The 25,319-nt window shown below is 53.2% G+C and overlaps 1 protein-coding gene across 2 annotated transcripts in view; it reads right to left on the bottom strand.

Annotated features, from left to right (window-relative positions):
- RFX4 (regulatory factor X4) overlaps positions 1-25,319 on the bottom strand; it is a 136,376-nt gene that overhangs the window by 59,979 nt on the left and 51,078 nt on the right. For both annotated transcript variants that reach the window (XM_036019522.1, XM_028532325.2), the window contains exons 4-7: positions 24,587-24,710; positions 6,375-6,436; positions 2,002-2,215; positions 879-956 (exon numbers count right to left, since the gene is read on the bottom strand). In XM_036019522.1, coding sequence (XP_035875415.1) covers positions 879-956; positions 2,002-2,215; positions 6,375-6,436; positions 24,587-24,710 — 478 coding nt within the window. The remainder of the gene's footprint in view (positions 1-878; positions 957-2,001; positions 2,216-6,374; positions 6,437-24,586; positions 24,711-25,319) is intronic.

The following is a 25,319-nucleotide window of genomic DNA, read 5'->3' as shown; positions in this document are numbered from 1 at the left end:
GGCAGAGGCGCCAGGGCCTCCCGATTGACTGGACACGCAGGGGAGGGAGGGAGGAGAATCGCCGTGCGTGGCCTGAGCGGTGGGTGGGTTGCGGTGGTGCACTGAGACTCGCAACACAGATCTGGGGCAGAAAATCCGTGCTCCGGTTTGCCCGTGTTGACTTACGTGTCAGCTGCATCTGGAGGTCAGGACTAAGTACAGGAGGGTTGTCAGCTTTACACAGTGGAGGCAACGTGCCTCCCTATCACCAGGGTGAGGTCAGGTACCTTACATAGAAGGCCTGGCACCGCGTGGGCCGAGACCCAGTGGAAACTTCTTACCAGGCATAAGGAAGGAGTTCTGACCCTTTGCAAGCAGACACAGTGAAATAATCAGGGGCAAATGATTGAAAGTGATTATTTAAAGTAAAGTTTCCTGGACTGCCCATTGCGGTCCCCTACTGGCAGGATTTGACGGACATGCGCACCAGACCTGGAGGCCGGAGGGTGAGCAGCTCCAGAGGCACCAGCCGCAGGTGAGCCCCGGGAGACATTGGACCCAAAACACAGGGAGGCTTTCCTTTAGGTTTTCCGAACCTGTAATCCTGGCTGCAACGATACTCTGACAAAACCATCTCCCTCGCAGGCCCACCAGGCAGGACGCAGCTCGCTGGCCAGACCAGGGAGAAGGCCGTGCCAGCTGCGATTCCCACAGGAGATCTCTAAAGCGGGGTCAGAACGGCGCCTGGTTCCTAGGATCAGTGTGAGGGGTGAGGGAGCTACTAATGTGCACCTGGGGCTTCCGGGAGGCCCGGCACCTAGCAGGAGCTCGTGAAATAGGAGCTAGTTTCATTACAATATTTTAACAGGGTGTTCACAGCTCAGCACTTGTTGACCTACCTCATCAAAGTTGGCTCTTATTACAGTGTCCAGTATTCTCTGACAGTGTGTGCGGTACATCATAATAAAGGTAGAAACCTGTCGGAGGGGAGGTCAACAATAAAGGTATGCATTAACGCAGGGTTACCGCCGCCCTTGGAGTTTCAGTTTTTAAGTCATCTGTTCCCTGATGAGGGGCCGGAGTCCGCCTCGCCCCTGCTCGTCCCCCTGACCCCGGTGAGAGCCGTTCCCATTGGGGACGCTCGACCCTCAGCTCCCTCCTCCAAGCTCGCACAGCACCTGAGAGGGGTTCTCTGTCGGCGCCTTCGCGCTTGGTACGGAAAACAGGGGTTTCTCTCTCCGTCCCCATTCTCCACCCCCTGGCCCCGCGGGCTCTGGGAAAATAAAAGGGCTTATTACCCAGCATTTAGCACGGTGCCTGGCACGCAGCACAGTTTCGTAGGGCCTGGTGAATTACAAGTTAATTCAACAGCTGACATGTTGAAAAGCTAAAACCTAGTGTGCGTTAATAAGGAGAGGTGCTTTTGCCAAAATCACAGAGAGGACGCCGGAAATCCTCTGGAATCTGCCTGGCAAAAGATTTTTTCTCAAGAATTTTAAAGTTATGGTATAACGCACTATACCTACAAAATCTCTTTTGTCTACAAAACTGGACTCACCATATCCTCTGCGGCACACGGGAAATAAACTTTATCCTTTAAACAACCCGTCTAGAGGAGAGGCGTCCCTCCCCTGTGGACTGAGACAGTGCAGCCTCAGAGACGGGTAGGTAGGTTGGTGGGTGGGCAGGTAGGTAGGTGGGTGGGTTAGACAAACCTTCCATTTTAGAATCATATTAAGATTTGCAGTCAAGTTTTGAAGATACTGCAGGGACTTCCCATACACCCCACGCCCGGTTACCTCTATTGTTACCATCTTATATGAATATGGTACCTTTGTCCTAACTAATGGGCGGATGCATTGTTATTAACTCAAGTCCACACTTGATTCAGATCGCTAGCTTTATAGTTTTTAACTCACCATTTTGCAATTAAAGTGTGTGTGTGTGTGTGTGTGTGTGTGTGCTGTGTAACAAAGTGAGACCCCCCCACCCATCCCCCGGGGACCCCTCAGACGTGGTCACCTTCTCCTCAGGCAGACTGGCCGGCAGGTTTAGGTCTTTGACATTCGGAAACTCGGGCAGCAGCGTTCCCAGCTTGGACCGGGGGGAATAGGCCACCGTCTGTTTGCTCACTTCCTTCTTGCCCGTCTCGCTCACCCAGGCGGCTCCTTTCTTGGAGTACATCACATCATAGTACTGGGAGCTCTCCTTCACCGCGATGCCGTAGTAGTGGTACCTGGGCCCCCGGGAGAAAGCCACGTGCACGGTTACCAGGAGGGGTGTCCTGAGCGGGGCGCGCCTGAGGCCAAGGGTGATGGGGCCCTTCCTCCAGGGGCTGGAAGAGCTGACTCTCCTGTGAGACCTGGCGGCTCTGAGATCTGGAACTGAACCTACGTGCCATGTTGCCAGCCATCAATCACACGGGTAAAAATAACCGAAATTGCCTCCTACAGAAACTGCGAAGTCAAATACTTTGCAAAGCCGAAAAGGGGACGGAAAATTTTCCATTTGTACTTAGCCTCTTGTATCTAGCCTAGCGGGGCCCCAGGGAGACCGCGGAGGAGTTTCCCCTCCCTGAGGACCCGAGGAGAAGGGTGTTGTCTGTGACTGCAAACCACCAGCTGACACTGAGTGTCAAGCAAAGACCAGAACATTTTATCGACTCGGAGGGGCCTTACTGACAGCAGCATTTTCAATGGAGACTCGTGGACGGAGGCAGCGTTTTGCTTGGATTTTGGATGTTAGCTGCAACCTATTGGGCACTCGCTCTGTGCTAGGCACTTGGCAACGTGCTTGCTGTATGGGCGTTAATTTGTAAAATAACACTGTGAGATGGGGATCGTTACAGTCTTTTTTTCAGATGAGAAAATGGAGGCGAGAGCGCTTAACACGCTCAAGGTTATACGGCTCTTTCGGGGAAGAACAGGCTGTGGAACACACAGGTCTGTTCCGCTACAAAGCTGCCCCGCTGATACCCCTGCAGGGCGGCATCGTAAGCTTTGATGTTTGTCAGAGCCATTCATGGAGCATAGAGAAATACAGATTCCTAGGCCCCCTCCCCAGACTGGCTGGCTCAACACGTGGGACTGGGGCCCAAGAATCAGTATTGAGACAGCCACCCCAGGGAATTCTGATGCGCATCCGCTTGAGGCCGACTGGCCCGCTGGGTTAATCACCTGCATCACATTCCCAGCTCTAGGGTCCCCAGTCGCCGCAGGGACTGTCCTCATCTGCTATTGTCAACGGGATGCCCACCGCAGCGGCTCACAAGGCGCTAAGTGCTTTACACACATTATTTCGTCTCCCCAAAACCCCTCGAGGCTGTAACTAATGATCATCCCCGTTTTACAGACTAGGGAACTAAGGCCCAGAGAACTTAAATAACACACCCAAGATCACCCAGTGAGTTAGTGGTAGAGGCAGGATTTGAACCTCTCAAGCGCTCTTGACCACTAAGCAGGTAATTCTCAAACTATATTAATAGTAAGAACCACCTACAGAACATATTAAAATACAGACTCCCGGGTCCCATCCCCAAAGAGTCTGATTTTGTAGGTCTAGAAGGGATTTTTTACAATCACACAGCAGTACCCATATAATTCATTAAGAAACTATAATTAGTTTCTGGACCTGGCTTCCAGAAACTTGGCAACATAGTTAACTGTTCTTCCCTGCTCGTAGAAGTATGGCTGGTGGTGGCCACAACACGACACCAACGAGAAAGCACTTTGAGTTAGGAGAGAGCCTGCACAGGGAGGGGAGAGACAAGCACACAAAACCTTCCCTTTTTCCCACCCCCGTGGCCCCCCGTACCATTCTGAGATATTTCTGCTTAGTGGGCACCTCGCCTCTATCTGGACGCCTCCTGGGACGAAGTACCCGGGCGCTCCCAAGGCTTCCCAGTTCATTTTAGGTCGCTGTGGTTCTCAGAAAGTTCTCTCCGTGGGGAGAACGATCTGCCCTCCTCGCCTTCTACTTCCCAACTGTCATAACTGCCTTTCCCACTCAAAGCCAAAGCCGGGGCTGGGTGGGGGAGGGGCGGGGTTCCGAGCGCCCTGGAGGTGGGAAGGCCGTTATGACAAGCTTCCTTACCTTTGACAAAGTTCCCCCTTCATCCTTTCTTAAGACCCAGACAGCAATAACAACTCCGATCAGACCATTTCTGGAATTTTCAGAGTGTATGTGGCTAAAATCCACCAGTGCAGGAAGCTATTGCTCTGATCACTTCTTAATGTCTCTGTTTCGGCTTTGGAGGGCAGGTCAGCACACTGGCCACCCTCACCCCCACCCCCCCCCCATCTAGTCTGTCCAGGTAAATTTGCTTTTTGTTTTTTTTTTTCACTCTGAGGCTGTGAGGCAGGTTGGGGGCTAGGGCTCCTTATCACCTTTCCAATGGCTGAAGGTGATCAACCTTGGCAAATCCCCATGGAGAAAAAACAATGAAATGGATGACACGGATTTTTTTAAAGAAACATTTTCCAATTTGCTAACCTTGAGGTGCAAGACAGACAAACACCCCCAGGCTCTGCTGTGTAGACAGAGCAGCTTTCTCCAAGCTTATGTAGGATGGGAAACCTTCCGCTCTATCTTTACTATTTCTACTCTTAAAAATGGGCTTTAGTGTAACTCTCCAAAGACCACGAGCAGGGGAAGAAGGGTTCATTTCCATGCTTTCGGCATTCTTCCACCCATCCACTCATCTATCTCTTCAACCAGCCTGCCAGCTGCCCCTTGGGCACCAACCGCTGTGCAAACAAGGAAGGAAGAATCTGGTTTTTGTACTCGATGCTCTTACCGAGCCTCAACCCTCATTTTAAAACAATCCTGGAATTTCTCGTTGCAAACAAGATTTGTTCTTCAGAGTAGTCACCTTGGAAGTTTATGAGAAATTGAGCCCAAAAGGTCCCTGGTTAAAAAAATGTTCTGCACAAATCTTTAATCGCGCCCCAGAGCTTTGGGCCCCACAGATAAATTACTCTCGGTACCTTTAGAACTTTACCGAAGAAGGTCTTTCCCAGTGATCACCCACTTCCTTTAACTTGGCTCCAAAGTTAAGCCCCGCTGGGTGGGGGGTGGGGGTGGGGATGACCCAGGAATGGCAAGAGTGGGGGCAATGAGAGGACAGCACCGGACATGCTGCTTTTGACTCGCCCTTGCCCTTCCTGGGTCACAAGTCTTATAACTCTACGTGGTGGTTGTTTTTCTCAAGTTTCGGTAGTCCACCAGTGAGCGTGTGCTGCTCTGCGACTTAACAGGGCACCGTGTCTAGAAAGTCGCACACGAGGCACCCTCTGGTGGAGTCGCCTCGTGCACCGGCACAATAAAGGTCCCGAGAGGTCCTGGCTGGCGTAGCTCAGTGGATTGAGCGCAGGTTGCGAACCAAAGTGTCGCAGGTTCGATTCCCAGCCAGGGTACATGCCTGGGTTGCAGGCCATAAGCCCCAGCAACCGCATAATGATGTTTCTCTCTCTCTCTCTCTATCTCCTTCCCTTCCCTCTCTAAAAAGTAAATAAATAAAATCTTAAAAAAAAAAAAGGCCCCGGGAGGTCCTGCCTCGAGGAATCTGTGTGAAACTCTGTGCCTACCAAACTCACGAGGCCACCAGACACCTTCCTCACGGGCCACCTAGTGAAGTCCAACAGTTTCTGAACAGCCTCCGAGGCACGTCTCGTGAGCGCAGACTTGGGTGGCGTCTGAGCAGTGGCGGCAGCGTCCCTCCCCGCTGGCTCACACCTGGCCGGCAGGTGTCCACATGCCCCCCTCACTCCTCAGGTTGCCTCCCACCCCCCCCCCCGCAAAAGCCTGTCTGGACCCACCCCCCTCCTGTTATTCTCCGTGCCAACCCTCTCTGCCACAACCCGACAGCGTTTCCTGCCCGTCTCCCCCACCAGAACGTACGCTCCATGAGGGCAGTGGCTTGTCTGCTCCTGTGTTCCCGGCACCTGGCCCCGTGTATCGGACACACAGGATGGGTGAGGCTGGTTGGCAGAGCTGAGGAGTGGTAAACGGTGAGCTCTGGACCTTCCCGCCCCGCTGCCCTCTCGGGGGTTCTTAGGACAGGCTGCTCGCAGGCTGGCTGGGTACTGGGAGCATGGAGAGTTCGCTCAGGGAAACAACAATCCGAGAAGCTACAAGATGCTCCTTTAAATAATGCTCAGGACGATTTTACAAAAACGCCTAGAGAGGCAGGGCGGCTAAAAGGCAGGCTCCTTCAAGCAGCTGGGCCAGCGGGCCCCGGGCAGCACCTCTCAGGGGTCCTGGGAGAGGGGGCCAGGCTGCCTGAAGCTCCTCTGTGCTCCGGCCAGACGCGGGCTTCCGTCCAGGCCTGCAGACAGAGCTCAGGAAGCCAGGCCTGGGGCCAGGGCCCGTGCCGGGCGAAGGGCTTCGGTGCTTACTTGGACTGTCCTCGGGTCCCGAGTCTTCTGGTGGTTAACTGAGGAAACTGCTGCCTTATGATCTGCAAGTCAACACAAGAGTCAGTTACCCGGCGGGAAGGGCGGGAGCACAGCGGCCGAGTCTCATAAACAGCAATCTGGAGGAGGGGGGAAACGTACCCTTGGTCATGGTGGCTTATAAGGAGCCCGTCGGGACCCCCGAGAAGACCACCAGTGTTGCGGGGGGCAGCATCTGAGTGGCTGTGGGGCTCTGGGCCCCGAAGGGGTCTCGCTTGGTGGCTCTGCGCTTCATGCCTCTGACTCACAAAGTAGGGCGAGTACAGGGGGGACTCAGAACACGTCACTTCCCTGATTAAAGCCCTTCAGTGGCTTCCATCGCACCTGGAACTAAAACCCACCCCAGCCTCCGGAACCTGGTCCCCGTTCTGTCCTGGCTGGGGCCCAGCCACACTGCCTTTTTTCCCTGTCACTGAAACACAACCAGGCATGCTCCCCACTCGGGGCCTTTGCACAGCCGGTCCCCCTGCCTGCATTGCAATCTCACCTGACACTTAACCTTAGAGCCAGGCTCCTTGTCTTACAGCACATGAGGACCCCTGGCTGAGGTCCCCTGCCCAGCCAGTGCACTGCCCCTCGCCACCACAGGCCCTGCTTTAGGTCCTCTCCCCGCTTAGAACTCTCTGAAGAGAGCCTGTTCACTTACCCTCTCTGAGAGCTCCTTTTTGTCACCCTCCCACCCCCACTAGACCAGAAGCTCCATGAGAGCAGGGTCCTGGCGGAAGTGAAGAGCTCAGTCCTTATTTGACAAATGAAAGGATGACCCCCAACCCCAGCCCTCGAGGGGACGCTTTCCTCTTTTGCAGAGTGGAGGAAGGTAACTGCTGTTGCTCTGGACAACCACACAGACCCGCCAGAAACCTGGGAGGAGGGGCCGTCTGCCAAGGGGAAAACGCAGGCCAGGGGCCTGGTCCTTGGCGTTTTCAGCACTGGTGTCCTCGGGGAGGCGGGGCGACGCAGGTTGGGCGAAAAGGCTCCGGAGCTGGGCCGCAGGCAGGGGTCAGATCCAAGCTCGGACTTTTGTTAGCAGGACCCCTCTGGGGCAAGCTGTTTAACACTTAGATGACTCAGTTTCCTCACTTGTAAAATGGGAGTAACAATAACCAACCCCTACCTTAGATCATTTTTTGTGAAAATCTAAAAAAAGCAAGTATCAGTAATTTGCAACAGTGCCTGGCATTTAGTAAGGCCTCAATCGTGGGTGAAAAAAAAAATCTGCATTCCTCCCAAGAACGGTGAGAGAATCTCGTCAGATGACATCAGACAGCACTGCTGAAGGTAAAACGGGCTTCTAAAATGTTATTGCGCAGTGCGACAGTGAAGGACACGACGTGAAGGTTCTCTGAATCCCTTAACAGCGTCACTCCTGTAGGCAGCGTACCCCTGCTTCCTTTACCCCTAAGTCCCGTAAGCTACGGGCGTGGGCTTCTCACTTTACATCCCGCCCCTCCCGGTTGTGACCCGAGGACAATGCAGTGTGCGGGAACAGCCGGACCCAGGGTCGGCGACAGGGCCCTGCAGCACTCCATCCTGTGGTGCCATCTGAGACCACGCCAGGGTCTGGTGGCCACGCCACCTTGGGCCACTAATTCTAACCCCCGACCACATGCGCTGGCCAGACTTCCACCTCGGGGCTGGTTTCAGAGCCAAGATATGCGGCAGCTGCTCACAGAGGTCCACCGAGGCATTTGACGACACAGATGTGCCACAGAGATGGAGGGTAAATAGGGGAAGGAGAAATACGGGGCCACGGGAGTCTTCTCACTGGCTTTTAAAAAGTGGGTTAGGATTTGGGGTCTGAGTTTCCTACCTACCCAAGCAAAGTGATAACACCAAAAAGCTACAAGCATCTCTGTATCTGTGAGATAAACGCATGCCAGTTGCTGAGGAAAAGCAGAGATTTTCCTATGTTCCCGCCTGGGAAACCTCCCGTGCACATGGGCACGACAATAAGGTGTGATGCTGAAGGCTCTGTGTGAGCTGACAGTTTGCAAATGGGCACGTTGCGTGCTGTCGAGCGCACAGTGGGACTGAACTGTTCGTTTCTGGCTGATAACCTTGTTTGTGAGTGCGGCCCTTCCCCGAAGCATTTTTACAATAAAAATAGTAATACTTCTTGATCTATTGATTCTGAGAAAATAATCTGAAATAAGAAAAAGCTGTGTGCAGGACCACTAATGAGAATGAAAGATTAGAAACAAATTAAGCCTCCAGCGATAGGTAACTGGCTAGATAAATGATTAGCTATATGCTCGATAAAATATCACACAGGCATTAGAAATGATGGTAACAAAAGCTACGTCACAACAGAGAAAATGCTGACGACAATGTTAAATGAAATAGCGGAACCCGAGCTATCCTTATGCTGTGGTTATGTGTACTTATGCGTGTTTGGACTAATATAGGAATGGAAAGGGAATGTGGAAAAATAAAAATGGATGTTTGTTAGGTAGAACTAAAAGGGTTTTGTATGACATTTGTATCAGAAATCAACTTTTTTTGCAAGTAGAAAGGACTTTCTTACTAGAAATATGCCTTATTGACAAAAGAAATTCAAGCTAATTTTGAAAGAAGCACCCAAAATACACCATAATGTTACAGTGATTGTCTTTTTCTTTTTTTAAAAAAATCATTCCCCATACCCTGAAAACAACATAATTTTTTAAAGTGCCACTTCGGGTGGGGTTGCTAAGTGTTAGTGTTACTTCACTGGAGAGAATGGGCAAAGTTCTGCAACCTTTCCAAGTGTTTATCAGAAGAGTGTCCCACCTAACGGCCACAAAGCAAATGGCAGGACCCAGCCCTCGGCTCAGGGACCAGGGGCCACAGACTCTGGTCTTGAGACGCACCAGGCGCCGCTGGGACGGAGGACAGGCTTCTGGAGCCGATCGCTCCACCACTACAAGGCAGGAAAACGCACGACCTGTGTGTTTGTAACTCTGCTCTATGATCTTGAGGAGTTCCCAAGTCACAGAACGGGGTCTGTGGATTCACTGATCAGCTGAACTCTGATCCCTCCGCAGCTGATGGGTTTCACTTGCTCCTTCTGAATGCTGTGTGCACAAGCACACGCAGCTTTACCGCCTTTGCCACCAGCATCCCCTCCCGCTGCCGGTGCCCTGTTGACTCCACCCAGGCCATCTGTGGAGCCCAGACTCTTCCTCTCCCGCGCCACTGCCCCATGCCCGGGACCTCTCGCCTGGACCACAGACATGCCCTCCTAATGGGGTGCCCTGCCTTCAGGTGTGTTGCCCCACCAGCAGCACAACCACAGTCAGATCATTTCCTGTTGAAAACCGTGGTGCCTTCCCGCCACCTACAGTGGACAAAAGTCCAGCCCCCTGGGCTGGTCCACGAGGCCCTGGGTGACCGACCCCAGCCCGATTCCCCAGCCTCCCACCCAGCCATCCACCCCACCCCCTACCCACTCCCTGAGCTCCAAGCCACACTCTTCCCTCTGCCTGGAATGCCAGGCCCACGCTGGGCTCCCTCACCCCCAAGGAACTCCTCTCTCCTGCTCAGCCTCTCCCACTCCCCCTGGGGCCCTTCCATGAAGCCTTAGAAGCTCACCTCTGTCTTCCCAGCCAGCTGGGAGGCCGCAGAATACAGTGGTTAAGCACACGGGCTTTGGGGTCAAGTCCTGACTCAGGCGCTGTGCCAACAGCTTTGCAGGTATTATCTCAGGTAACCATCACAACAAGCTAGGTCCCACTGCCATTCCCTCTGCACAGTCAACTGAGGTTCAGAGAGGCTAAGTAACCTGCGCGGTGTCACACAGCTCACAAGATGCAGACATCGGATTACAAGTACCTGGTCTGGCTACCACAATATTATTGCCTCTGGATGAATGCAAGTGCCTCAGAGCCCCTCATTCCTTCTTTTAACAGCAACCTTTATTTCTTTTATCTAATAGTCTTGCATTTATACATGTTAGGTGTACATGAAGAGTGAAATAACATCTTGTTCCCATCTACTGTTCAGGGGAGATTTCTGTTCGATTCCCCCACTTTCACCCTCTCGGAAATGTGCTGGTGGCCTCTGCTGTGAAGAGGGTCTCAGAGCTCTGTCCCCAGACCTGCGAGGGGAAGAGGGGCACAGCTCAGAGGACTGTGACATCAGCAAGCAGCCTGCCGTTTCCTCTTAGGTGAAATCTACCGGCATCCAGCAAAGTGGGGATCGGACAAGTAATTACACTTCTCTGCTTAATAAAAGCGCTAAGAAAAGTCATCTGTCTGGACAGTGGAGGTCCCCGAGGGAATTGCCCAGATCCTCACCCGTCTGTCTGCTCAGAGCCCCGACTGCTCTCCACGGCCATCTGACTCAGCAGCGTGCCCAGGTACCACCGTGCAGCTCCGCTCTCGGCTCCCGCCTTCTCTCTTGAAATGTCCTCATAGGAGCTCCGAGCTCCCTTCGGATCAGACTACTCAGTGCCCATCGATTCTCTGAATGGTTCCTGGCTTCTGGGCTCCACACCTCTGCACCTTCTTCTACCCGCCACTCTCTCCGCCTCCACATGCAACAGCCCCCACCCCCCTCACCCTGGGCGCCCTCCCACCCTCCCGCCCAGCGGGCTCCACTCCTCCTCAAAGAGCCCGATCCCTGAACGGGTAAGAGCTCTTCCTTCCCCACACCACGGCGGCACCTGCTACTTGCCATCCATGACCAAGTTCCATCCTTCCCCTAGGTGGAAGGAATCCTAGTTCTGCCCACACTTGCCCATCTCTGCCAGTCCCAGGGCCATGCTCTCGGGCCTGGATGGCTGCAGCGGTCTCCTTGTCACCTCTGTGTCCAGTCGTGCCCCAGCACGATCTTGTCTCTGTGAGGCCTCTGACAAAGCCCACACCCCCCAGCTTCTGCTGGACGAGTCCTGTCTTCATCCCAGCTCGCCTCTCCACCTCATCCTCTCCCTATCGCCCCATTCCGGCCACATGGGACTTCTTGCAGGTTTATGACCACACCGTGTTCTCTCTTCCCCTGGCCTTCCCCATAGGCTGTTCTCATTTTCTGGAACCTTCTCCCCATGCCCTTTGTCTGCATAACATCTACTCATCCTTCAAATCTTAGCTTGTCCTTTATGTCCTTCCTCCTGGGCCACCTGTTTGGATTCAGAGACCATGGGTGTGTGGCCCCTACCGCCCTCACACCTAACCAACAGTCTTCTCAGCTCTACAGAGTCCTCGCCCAGGCCCATAAGACTCACACAAACTGGATCCCAGCCTCGTTTGCTACCGCTCCTCCCCCGTCTGAGAAGCTTTGGCCCCCGTGACCACCTAAGAGGCCTCCTGGGGCACGGCCTGGCTTCGCTCAACAGCAGGCATTTACCGAGCTGTCCCACAGGCCCGACACCGCGCCAGGCACTGCGGGACGGAGCACTGAGCAGGACAGACGCAGCCTTTGTGGAGGAAGTTCCCCTTCTAGTGGGAGAAGACCAAACAAACACATAAAAAAGTCAACATGTCTTCTATCAAGTAAGAGGGACCAGCAAAGCAGAATGAGGGGAACAGGGAATGTGGAGGTGGGGGTGTTATTTTATTTAGGGTGACAAGGACTCAGCGATCGAAGGTGGCCTTTGAGTGGCAACCTGAAGGAAGGGAGGGGACAACACCTGCGGGTATCCGGGGGAGGGAAACTACAGGCAGAGGAGGTAGCCTGTGTGGAGACCCTGGGGGGGGGGGGGGGTGGAGCTTGTTGCACGAGCTGCGGGAAGAGCAAGGAACCAACGTGGCTGGAGCAGAGCAAGTGCTCTGGACGGAAGATGAGGTCAAGAGGCTGGGAGGGGTGACGAGCGTGGCTCACGAGGGCCTCGGGGGCCTCCGAAAGCACTCCTGCTTTCCCGCTGAATGACACGGGGAGACTTTAGAGGGCTTTGAGCAGAGGGGTGGGGGACAAGGTCTGACTTACCTTTCAAAGGACCGCTCTGGCTGCTGTGTGGGGAGGAGACTGTAGGGGGCAAGGGTGGAAGCAGGGAGACCAGTCAGATGCCACTGTGGCAGTCCGGGCCGGAGATACCTTGGCTCCGTCCATTAACTCATTGACTCAGTAAAGGACAGACAGCATAAATGAACGTTCCTCTTTGGTTGGCCATTGAAGGGGTTTCCAATGTTGTGCTAATGTAAACAATGCTCTACGCAATGCCGTTTGCATAGTGATTTTTACTTTTATTGCTGATGTTTTGATTGGGTTTGTCTTTCCCCCCTCGTAATAGTTTTTTTGAGCGTGGAGCTGCCTGATGAAAGGGGAGAAAGATTTCAAGGCTCCTAAACATACTGTCAAATGGCTTTCCATGAAGGGTGGAAGGGTATCATTGCTTTTTAGAGTGTGCTAAGTTGACAAATCCTCCCCACCCCAAAAGAACTTGTTGTCTTTCTTCTATTTGAACATCAGGTTTCTAAACAATTGCTCGGCTTACAGGCTTGTAGCAGGGTGGAGGGAATTAGGGCGTGGACCCTCAGCCCATCTCCTGGGCTTTACTAGCCAGAAGTAGGAGGAGGGAGGAGGGAGGTAGTTCCACCCCAACTGGGATTTCACTGGCTTGTTGATGCATGGGAGGGTCAGGGTGGGGGGAGGGGTGATGACCAGCTGCCAGGGAGGGGCCGGAGCAAGGGGTCCAAAGCCGAACACCCCTCCCTTATTATTCCTCCGCTGGTCCTCATCCTTTTCTAGCCCGTCCTTTTCACTGACGAACGGCAGTCTATACTTCGGTCCTTTGATGGATTTTCAGAGGATCTTCATTCACACCAGTGTTCAGGCTTTCGCCGTATATTATGGCCTCCCGAGCAATATATTTGTGTGGTGAGAATGTTCAGTTCTGTTGGTAAATAATACTTTTGATCTGAACATATTGGATAGCCAGATCCTCCCCTCCTCCTGGCAAAAAAGAGAAAGGTGATTTCACAGAAAAGAACTCAGAGGAAAGGAATTTGGTGAAGGGTTGGGGTGGGGGATGGGTGCAGGCACTGCTGAGCCACATCACTTTCTGCCCAAATGGAGGTCAAGACTCTTCCCACTCCGAGCAAAGAAAGGCTGGTGCAGACCGGCCTCCCCCTTCCAGCCCCAACAAAACCCTGTGGGAAGGGGGTTTGCTTTTTTTTTTTTCCTTTTTTTGCTTTTTAACTGTTTCTTATGGGCTGCAAATTACAAATTATTCTCCTCTCCTTTCACCAAATAATCAACTGGTCCAGGAATCTGAAAGCCCAGCACCATTTAGTTTGAGTCTCAAAATGCAGGGTTGGTTCAGCCCCGCTAAAGCTGCTCAGCTTTTAATTTCTGGAGCGGGGCTCGGCAAACAGTCCAACACTTTTGTGGAGCTGTGAGAGTTGAGCTTCGCTGTTTGATAAATGAGCAGACGGCAGGCAGCCCCTCTTTCTTTTTTTGTGCGGGTTCAATGAAGCCTGCCTAAAGAACGCCACATGCTGTTCTAGCTAGTGATCTAACATTCCGCCACATCCAGCCTCCCCGAGTCCCTTTAATTACTCAGGAATCCCACCCTTCTCTCTTTCAGCCTGGCAGACAGGGCGGGGGCCGGGGGGGCTCCAAGGGGCTGGGGGTGGGAAGTAGGGGCTCCCGGGAGAACTACTCTCTCCGGAGCTTTTATGGGGAGGGGCGCGTTATTTATCTCCCCAGCCCATTCTTCTCCCTGTACAACGTACTGCTCTGGGTTGAAGGAAACGCAGCATGCGGGCTTTCCCGACGTAATTTTGTGGGTTCGGTTTTTAAAAACCACGAGTTTTAGGTGAACATGCCTGAAATGCCCTCCTTTAAGAGAAGAACAGGGAAGAGTGAGGAGAGGAGCCGACACCCGCTGAGCATCACTGGGCACCACGCACTCCCCGGGTGTTTCACACGTGGTGATGAGATTTTATCCCACAAACAACACCGTGAGAGAGTGTGATGATCCCCGCCGCACAGACGAGAAGCTGGGATCCACGGTGATTGACAAGGCTTCTCCGATTCACAGACTCCGGCCAGGGGGAGAAGCAGGAATCTTGGGCCACTATCCTTGCCTGTTCTTCACGGTGGCTGGCACCACGGGAGCCAGCGAGGTGTCCACTAACGGGGCGTGACACCGTGGACGTCCTCTCTAGGTGTCACCTCAGAAGGCGCTGCACAGCCACGTGGTCTCTACAGACAGACGTCGTTTGGTTTTGACCCCGACCTGTATCATCTTGATCCAGCCTGACCTCTACACTTGGTCATCAGAACGGCTCTGCAGAAAGGCTTTTGATGGCTTCCCAAACTCAGCCCACCCTCTGCAGGCAAAGGTTTGCCACCAACGAGAACGGATCCAGAAGAGGTTCCGAAGGAAGGCAGTAAGTGCAGATCCTCCCGTGCTTCGGAGGAGACAAACTCCTGTGGGCGGGCAACGTCAGCTACACTTAAAACGGTGCAAACACAAGAGCTGCGGGCGTTGCGTCAGAGGTCATTGGGGTGTGGGAAAAGAAGAACGGGCTTTTCAAATAGCGAGAAATCAGAAATTCATCCAATGAAAATTTCTGTGTTCCTGATTTACCACAGTGTCTTGCAGAAGTCTTGTGCCTTCTCTTAAATAACACAATTTTCTCAACGAGAGACAGAAATGATTACAGAAAAGGGTTCATTAAAGGGATTCCAACGATCACGACTCTTAAGTCTAAAGGTGGGACCCTGTCTTTCTTTGTTGACAGCAGCTCCAGCCCCTTTTCTGGAGAAGATAAAATAGTGAAGCCTGGTGGCATGAATTAGGACGTTTAAAACACCCTGCCTCAGTGCCACCATCTTGAAACGGACAGTTGCCAAAATAATCTTATTATGGTCATGTAACTCTATCCATTTGATAATTTTTTTGGTGGTGGTAGCACCTACGTGGTGCCAGGCACTGGTGGTCCACAGGATAAAGTGCTGCAGGAAATTCCCCCCAAAATTTTCCAACATTTTCAGCAATTCCCCTCTACTGCATTAAGACAGAAATGGAATTTCAAACCGTGCATACGGATTAATGCGGGATACCATGAAAACCCCTTGGGTCAGGGAGGTAATGCTTAGCCTATTGTCCCTTGAAGGGTGCCATGGCTGACAATTCCAAAAAGTCCAAAGGTCCTGGACTGTCCCCGTGCTGACTGGATGACAGTCACACGTGTGAATCCGACAAAAGCCAGCCATCACTCACTGCTTCAGCTGGAATGAGGTGAGTTACGTAAGACACAGGTTAAGTCAAAAACGGAATACTTCTGAAGACAGTGATGGGAGAGGGTGAGGGCGGCGATGGCAGCGTGTGTGCGATGTGGGACACTTTTAGAACAATTGTTCTCACGATCGTTCGGAACGAAGAGCAGCTCTTAGAAGGGTTGAGCGCTGATGTGTCAGTGACGATACATGGAGAACATCCAGTATGAAAGCCCCGAAACGCTGCCGAGGTAAACTGAGTCGTCCTCAGAGCCCACGTGCGCCGCGGGTTTGCATTTACCAGGCGCTTCGCCCCGGAGGCCCCTTTAACCATCATCGCCTCCACAGTGCTCCAGAGGGCTGCTAGCATTTCCCCACTTTACAAATGAGGAAGCAGAGGCCCAGAGCAGTTAAGAAACAGCCCACCCTCACAGAGCTGGTAAGCAGTGGGCGGGGGATTCAAACCCAAACAGTTTGATTCCAGAGTTTGTGCAGCGCACGCCACTGAAGACCCCTGAAATAACAAGCTCCGGGCTCCTGTGCGAAACCAGCCATTCCGAGGCGGACACTGCACACCGACACGGAAGGTTAAGGATAACACATGCAGGAATGCTGCAAGTATATTCCATATACTTATTTTTTCCTCAAACACTGGAAAAGGACCATCCCTGAAGGAGCCTAAGGATGCTTCAGAGCACCGTTACCTTCTGCCGTGGCCTTCCATGGGGGCGCCTGAGACTCCAGTCTGGGAGGGAGTTGTGTGTGTGGGGGAGGGGGCCGGTGGATTATAAGGACTCTTGAGGGAAAGGGCGGTCATGTAAAACGAGAGGAATCTTTAGCCTCATTTCCATTCCAGGTGCACGTGGCTGCAGGAGGCACAGGTCCCCATGTCAGAATTGGTATTGTTTTTTGTTTAGTTTTTTTTTTTTTTTTCATTGCTCAAACATAGTGGGCAGGGAAGAAGGAGCCCAATGTTCAAGGGAGACCCACCCACAGCCCAAACTGCCAACGATCGCAAATCCTCACGGGAAAAAGCAGAGTACAAGTCAATTCAAGTCACACAAGAACACCCTTTGCTCTGGTCTTCCCACCTCTCACTGGTGTCCCTGCCCCGCAGAGGGGGTCCAGGGCTCCTCCTGAACCTTCCGATCCAGCCCCACCACCGAGCGAATGGCCCTGGAAAAACTACTCAGTCCCACTGAGAATTCCCGCATCTGGAAGAGGACGGAGTTCCACCAACAGATCTCTAAGTCCCCTTGACGGAGTGAACTTATTTATACTGAGGTGACCGTAACTGAGGAGTGTGAACGAGGTATCCTGTCCTGTTCTAGTTGTGCTTTCACAGACTTTTTAAAGGAACGGAGGAATTGGGGGCATCCACAAGCCTTCGGGGGGAGGTGTATTTGCGAGGCGGAATACTCTCCACAAACTGAAATTACACGCTGTCATCAGCCATCTAGTGCTCATCTGTGAACGTGCCTCTCCCTGACGAGTTCTGCACACCACTGGCCATAAGTCACGTTACCCTCACAGAGTCCTGGTGGCCACACTGCGACCTCCCATGTTACTTTCCACGGGCTCCTCACTGGGGCTACGCCCTGCCCTCTCTCAGGATCCAGGTCCCGTTTCAGAGTTGCAGCCCGTAGGAGGACACGGGGGCTCGACACTCGGGGAGAGAGGCCGAAGGTGCAGACTTCCGGCTGTAAGATGAATGAGCCCTGGAGATGTGATGTACACAGCATGCAGACTATGGTTAACAGCACCGTGTCATTACAGTTGAAGGTTGCTAAGAGCGTAGATCTTAAAAGTCCTCATCGAAAGAAGAAAATTGTAAATATGTGTGGTGATGGATGATAACCTTGTGATGATCATTTCTCAGTATATACATATATCAAATCATTACGTCAAATCATTGATCTATCAAACCAATATAGTGTTATACGCTAATTAAACAGAATACAGGGATGCCTGAAGTGCCCTCAGGTGGACCAAAGCGCTGGCCGCCTACCTCCTTCCCTTTCTGATGAACCTCTGGCTTTTCACTCCCGGAGTCAACAGGCTCCAGTTTCCTGCCGCCCTGACAGCGGAGGACTGCATCGGGAAGTCGCGGGACAGGGCCTTGGGAAAGCTCCTGAAGAAGGCTGACACGCCCGGAGTCTGCGCCTTTCTCTCTGGTAGGGAGGGGCGTCTTTTACCCGCCACCCCAGCCCAGGTCCGAACTGATACACCTTCCGATTTCCACCCGGCACTCACTCCACAGAGCGGGCTCCAGCGGCCCTGGAGTTGGCCATGCCTGTATTTCCCGCTGATGTAAACATCTTCACGTGTTTGTAGACTAAGTTTCCCACTGGATAGGTGGAGGGACTGAGATTCAGAGAGGGAAAGAGACCAATAGATCCTCAAGTTCAAGGCCCCAAACTTGGCAGTATTGGAAGCCCCTGGCCTATAGCACAGGGTGGGCCTTCAACAGAGGTTTGCCAAAGACACTCGTTGGTCTTCAGACGGCCGCTGGCCTGCCTGTTACGAATGCGGGGAAAGCAAGCCCAGGTTAGAGATGTTCTCTCTGCTCAGAAATCAGACGCCCCATGTTTCTTTCTGAAAGGATTTAGCTTGTCGCTAAGCACATGACGCTTCATCCGTGTGCAGGTACAATTTTTGCTTCCGAGTTTCCCAAAGACCAGTGGGAACGGGAGAAAGAAGTAACTGGTGGAATGAAAACACCCACTTCAGATTCCGTGGGTCCCATAAGGCTGCGGGTTGGGACCTCTCCCAGAATGCTGGGCCCCTGGGGGTTTTCTAGGACCGGCATTGACCCCGCTGCCCTCAACCCCCACCCCAAAAGGGCCCGAAGCTTCCTCCTCTGCGTCCCTCCAACCCAGGGTTTCACAGCTCAAGAGGCACATTTGCCATCTTGCTTTGAGGATTCTCAAGTGCAGATGTCCCCTCTGCAGCTCGTCCCCAGGGAAGCTGTCTCCACCCTCCGCACCCATCACCTAGCACAGGGCCCAAGGCGGAGCGAGACCGGCGAGTATCGAACAAATGGGTGGAGCCCCACGCTGAGGGAGGAAGCAGCAGGGAAAATACTGGCAGGGGCTTCACAGTGCCGGACACCCCCTGGGGGGAAGCCCTGAGGGGCCATTTCTCGACAGCGACCACCAGCACCCGTGACCCTTGAGAAAGAGAGAGGCAGAGACGTCTCTCCCAGATTCCATCATCTAGGCTGCCAGGGGACTGCTAATGACTACACCAAAGGGGAAGCAAAACTCTGTACACAAAACTGCTTCCACACAGACCCCCACTGTCCCCCCAAAATAACCTGCTCTGTGTAAAGGAGGTGTTAAGTGCACGGACTCTGGAGCCAGGCTTTCTGGGTTCGCATCCTGAACTCATTGCTCACTGGCTGTGTGACCTTGGGCACATTACCTAATTTGTTTGGGACTCAGTTTACCCATCTACGAATGGGGACAATAGCAGTTTGCCCCTCCCAGAACTGTTGTTTCAAGGATTAAACGACCTTGATACACGTAAAGCACTTAGAACAGTGCCAGTTGCCCAGAAAGCCCCAGGTACGTGGTTGCTGTTTTTATTAATTGTGTGAGAAATCTGGAAATGCTACATTCATAATTAGATGTAGCAAGATGCTTCTACCATCTTTTTAAGAAAATCACCTATGATAAGCATGGGCAATTTGGCTGAGCGTGATGGCATACATGTAGGTCAATTCTGACCCACATTACCTTAGGGTGTTTTCATTTTACGGTTCCGTTGTTCTCGAATATTTAATGTTACTGCTTTTGGGGGAGAACTAGGGTTATCATTTTGGAAACATTTTTTCTCCACCTGACAAGCCTGGAGGCACCAGCAGCAGGCGGGAAAGGTCAGGGGAGAGCTGGAGGTCAAACCACACACGCCCTTCCCCCACGGCAGGTCCCCAGGCCACTTGAGGTTGGACTGAGCTGGGGGTTGGGGTGCAAGACTGCGGGAGCGCGGGACCGGACTTTTAATGTCTCAAAGAGAGTCTAAATTATTGAAAAGAGGCTTGTTCTTATGGCTGACCACCAAGAAGCTATTGAACCTGCCGTGAAACCATCAGGGGTCCGAGAAGGGAGTTTGGGCACCGCACGGTTGAAGGAGTGACTGGAACACAGCAAAGCCATTTTCTGTGTGTATGTCACCGAGCTCAGCCTGTTCCTACCCCAGTTACACGTGCCGGGGCTCATCCGGGCATCTCTAAGAGTCAGGGTGGAGCCCTGGGTGTGCGGTGAGCTGGTCAAAATCAGGCAGCATGGGCATGGAGCCACCGGGGAGTCCTCAGTGCAGCAGCAAGAGCAGCTGTGGGCGGGTGGGGGGTTGGAGGTTGGCTGGAGACCACGTCCCTTCAGCCAGTGGGACAGAGATCCACAGGGGCTCCCCCAAGCCCCCCAACCGGACCCCTTCCCCCAGCATAGGAGTGATGATCATGGCAGAGGGCACTGGTTTCCAGGAGGAAGTCTCCAAGAGCACCAGCTGGTCTTCCCTCTAAGTACCCTCTTCCCCTGCCCGGGAGGCACCCAAAGAGGAGAGAGAAAGAGCCAGCGTCACCCGTTCACAGAGCGAATGCTGAGCCACTGGGCAGCGGAGGCCCCGCCTTCCACGTGAGATGAGAGTTTTCACTTGGACCAAACTGGGCTTTTTCATAGCCAAGTTTTAGTGACCTGAGCAAGGCCGGCGGGACGGCTGAGCATGGCCGGATGCTCCGGGATTTCCCTGTGATGTTATCAGCAGGGCTGGACAGAGGACTTTCAAGGTGGTTGTTCAAAGGAAGTCAAGGTACAGGCAGTTCCACTAGCACCTTAACAAGTTCACCCCCACTCAGCAAACGAGCTCACGGAAAACAGGGACAATGCCCATTTCATGGAGTTATCGCACGAGGCACAAATCCACAAATGTCACGCATGGCCCCTGGCAAATACTACTCACAAAGGTCCCTCAACCTCTAGCAAACACTGGGGGTCCACGGAGTACCAGGCACTGTCCTGGGTGCCCGGCATTTACATGGACAAACAAAGTTCTTGTGCAGCTCCCATTGCGGAGAAGGAGGCAGATAACACACAGCAACGGACATATATGTAATAGGGAATATCTATCAGTCACATATATGATGGCTTATACAATTATAACATGCACAATTACATATAGTATATTAGACAATATACAGCTATGCAATACACAATAATATTTAATGACAGAATCGAAAACTCTGTGTACTATATATCAGCGACACCATCGATGTGTGGCACTGCAGACAGTGGTCAGGGCTACAAAGAGAAGCAAAGCGTGGTGCGGAAACAGGGGAGCCAGGAGGGACGGGGGCCGATTTCAGATGGTGGTGCTTTCTTCCGCAGCGAGAGCTCCTCACGGTTTGCAGAAGTGCTCTCGTGAGCTCCGTCCCATTTTACCCCTAGAGTGATTTGGTGGGAGATTATTCCGGTCTAAAGATAAGGATGTGAGAGCTCAGCAAAGTTCAGTGACTCCAAGTTGGGTGACCTTTCGTGACCCTTGCCCACGGTAAGAGCCGGCAAAGGCCAGTTCAGCGAGAAGCCTCAGCACCCTCTGTGCATCCTACATGAGTTCCGGGACCTGAAGTCAGTAATACACCGTTCCTGGGAGCCAGCGCTTGTGGAGCTCAGCCACGGCGTCGGAAAGAGGATCTCTGTTTCAGATCTTCCTTGCGGCAAAGCGATTGCTGCCACTTTGTCAAGGACACTACCCCAGCCAGGGGACACGGGGCAAGTGGAGGTGACGGGAGAGCTTCGACACTGATGTGTGTTTGGCCTCAGCCCACTGGCAAGCTGGGTGGAGAAACCACCCCCAACCTAATTGGAAACAGTGACCCTCACCTGCTCTGAGTTAAAAGTCCGTAGGTAAATCACAAGTTCGGAAGAAGCGGTGCAAAGGAAGACTGTCCACAGTCACAGCCTAAGGCCTCAGGGAGACGGCAGCGGTGGCGTGCCGGGGGGCCCTCAGGAAGGGCAGTGGTCTGGGGTTTCCATGCAGTGAGCTCAACGTGCAGCCCGCCCTCCGCGGGCCCCTATGAGGGCCGCCCCCACTCCCCAGGCATGTGAGATCCACAGCGAGGCAGCCGCAGAGCTTCTGCATTTGTCCTTTTGATACCGTTAGAGCATTGCCTTGCTTCTGAACTGAAGATAAGACAGGTGTTTATTGGGAGGTTTGGATACTTATTTTAATTACTATTTTGGAAGCAGCTGGTACTGCACTTCTTAAGGAAAAAACAGTATTTGGAAAAAAATATATATATATTTTTAAAGAGAGATGGGAAGGGAGGGAGAAATAGAGGAAGAGAAACATCGATGTAAGACAGAAACATTGACCAGTTGCCTCTTGTATGCTCCCCGAATGAGTGCGGAGTCAGGCATGTGCCCTGACTGGGAATCAAACTGGCAATCTTTTGCTTTGCAGGGTGATACCCAGCCCACTGAGCCACACTGGTCATGGCTGGGAAAATATTTTAAATAGCTCTTTGGGGTAAACAAGACCTATGGGCAGAGCTGTCAGCAGAAACCAAGGACCAGGGAACGGGGAAACTTGGTGGAGGCTGTCCCAAGAAGAACCGGAGAGCGGGCGGAGAAGCAGAGGAAGCCGGCAGGGGAGTGAGGAGCCAGCAGCCAGCAGGGCAGAAGGGCTGGGACTAGCGGGGACCTGGCAGGTGGAGGACCGGTGAGCCACCACTGCCGTGGGGGGTGGCACAGCAGCTGGAGGTGGTGATGTCTGTCCCATAGGACAGCGTGGGATGTAACCCCCTCCCACCACCGTCAGTCCACTAGGATCACCAGGGCTGTTTTGTGCAAAGCAAAGAGGCCCCTGTACTGCACCCCTGGCTCACGACGGTTCAGAACGGGGCTGTCTAACAGCCCTGTGATGATGGAAACTTCTATCTGCACCCCCAGTGACATGTGGCCACTGAGCATTTGAAACGTGGCTAGTGTGACTGAAGAACGTGATTTCACTGAAGTTCCCGACCACACGTGGCTAGTGGCCACCACACGGAACAGCGCAGGAGCAGAGAGAGGTGGCAAGTGCAGGGGGAAGAGTCCCAGACCCTTGAGCTGCATGCAAGTCCTCTGGGGTGTGCTGAAGTCTTGCTGGCAGGCTGCAGGCTTAGATTAGGGTGGACCCGGGGTTTGGGGAGGAGGGATGAGTTAAATCAATTTTACCTAGATCACAGGGCCAAAGAAACCCTCGGCTGACGACAGGGTTACACAAGAAGTATTCGAGAAAAAAGGAACAGAAGGTCCTCACACCAGCGAATTGGAGTTGCCGGAAATGGTGCGTTTTCTTTCTTTCCCCCCAGAATCGAAGCTAACAAACGGGCATTTGTATCTGCACACAAACACCCCATGGAGAACGTACAGCGACAGCCATGGTGGTGGCGCATGGTGGGTGTCCCCGAACATCTGAGCCACTCGATGGCTGAGCGGACAGTGCCTTGCATCATCCGCTGACACCCTCTCAGCTGAGTCTGCCCCCCCTACCCCCCCCCTCCAAGACGGCAGGGGTTGATCCCCACGTCGCAGTGCAGAGGCCTGAGGCCCAGAGAAGTTCCATGGCAAGTCCAGGGGAGTTAAGATCTTTGAGCTTTCGGTTCACCCAACCTGCCCCTCCATCTAAGAGGCCTCCTCTGGACTTCCCACTGTGGTCGCTGCCAGGGAGCGTGTAGAGGCAAATGGATGTCTCAGGACCACAGACACGTGGCAAAGCTCCAGGGTCACACGCGTTCCTGGTGTGCTTCACCTGCTCTCACCTGCCAAGGGGCCTGCGGCCTCCGTCCCTGGCCTGTGAGCCCCTCCACATCAGGGCCCACTCAGGTTCACTGTGGGGTCTCTCTGCCTAACAGCCACGCAGCCAACCCATCTCGGCCCACACGGATGGACTGGAGAAACGAATGAACGCAAGAGCAAATGTTTCTCCCCTGACTTTCTAAAACATTCTCTTCGCTTCGGGGAAATAGCATCAGTGTGTCCCCAAAACGCTTCCCCCTTCCTAAGTGTCTGGAGCTCCTTCCCTTCGATCAAGTGGAGCCAGTTCTCAGCCACTCAGCTCTGGACTCACTCGCCAGGGAGGCTGGCTCAGGTCCGACGCCATGCTTTTTTCGTTCCTGCTGACCATGTATCTGTTGGGGATCTGCAAAGGGAACCCCCAAAACTTATACGCCCACCTCTTCCTGTCTTTCCAAGCTTGACTACGCCTGCATGCCGAGAACCGGTGAGGAAAGGAGGAAGCCTGCCTATTGTTTGCTGCCAGAGGCACTCAGAATTGGACACCGAGAAAAGAAGCTAACAAGAGGAGAAAGAATTTGGATGCACTGGTTAAATTGGTTATATTGCCAGTGTAAAAATCTAAATTTTTATCTATCCCACAAACAATCAGCCTTAGGGTGCCCCAGTGGCTTCCCTTGGCCTGGTAAGTGTGAACGACCAGAGATAACGATTTTCCATAGATGCAGCCCTGAGTGTGGACTAGAGCTTCATCGTAAGACGGACAGAGAACAGCCAGGCCTGCAGCCACACGACAAACACCACCACTCCCAGGGGACCGCTCCCGGGCAGCCAGGCCGATGATATGAGGCCATTTGCCAGTGTCGCCAAGGCCTGCCCTGTACAAAGGCAAGTGGTCCGCCCGCCCCAGGCTCACCGACATACCCAGAACACCCGCGTGGGTTTAATATTTGCCCCACAGAGGGAAAAAGTTACTTTCTGCAAATGGAGTACCGAGGAAATTCACTTTTCCCTTTATAACCCGTCTGAATTGTTTGACGTCTTCAATACTTGGGTATTATTTTGCTCTGGTATTTGGCTTGGTATCCCTTTGTTAACCAGTGCTTAAACTATTTGCAGTGGCGTGTTAACTTACGGAGTGCGGTCACTCAAAAAGAACCAGCCGGCACGATTAAGGAGTGTGCATGAATTACTTAAAAGGAAGGAAGAAAAGGAGCACACCGGGGAGGCGGGACTCACCTTCCCAAAGCTGGCAGCGTTGACCGGCTGGGTGTCGTTCTTCTCGCAGAAGTCCAGGTAGTGCATGTAGAGGGCGCTGCGGGGGATGCAGACCCCCTCCGCGATCTCGTAGTTCTCCTCCAGCCTGGGGAAACACACGGACGCCCAGTGAGCAAATCAATCCCCAGCCAGACAGTTACGATCTTTCTAGTCCTCCAGAGCTTGGGACGACCTCAGAAGTAACTCTTCCTACAGATGAGGACCCGAGGCCCAGGAGGACAAAGCAACCTGCCAGAGCTCAGGATGGAGTTAGCAGGTGAGCCGGATCAGACTCCTGGTGCCCGTGGCAATGACCGCGGGTCCCTTTTCCAGCCTAAATTCCCAGTCCTTCTCCTCGACCACTGTCATTGGTCTGACTACATTCTCGGTGGATCGGGTTCCCCAAAACTCCAAAAAATGGTAGAAGGTCTTGCAGGCACCTCAACCGAGCTTCGAACCACACGCTCCCAGTGTAGCTGTTTCTAACAGGAGTCACAATCACAGAGGGCTTTTTGGCTAACGGCAGCAGTGGGTGGGGTCAGCCTGGGAAAGCACGTGCCCTGGGACAGGCTGGACAGTCACTAACCCGCTGACTGAAGGGAGGTTCTCTACCCACAGCAAGGAGCCGAACCTCTTGGTTTCTTTAGTCGCCTTCTCAGCTGCACCAGGACTATATGGTTCTAGGCCTTCTTAATGAGTGTAGGTCAGGGGTTCA

Source organism: Phyllostomus discolor, chromosome 2 (assembly GCF_004126475.2).
Source record: "Phyllostomus discolor isolate MPI-MPIP mPhyDis1 chromosome 2, mPhyDis1.pri.v3, whole genome shotgun sequence".
NCBI classification, from domain to species: domain Eukaryota; kingdom Metazoa; phylum Chordata; class Mammalia; order Chiroptera; family Phyllostomidae; genus Phyllostomus; species Phyllostomus discolor.
Note: the sequence above shows the minus strand (reverse complement) of the source record. Positions and strands in the feature narration are given on the sequence as shown.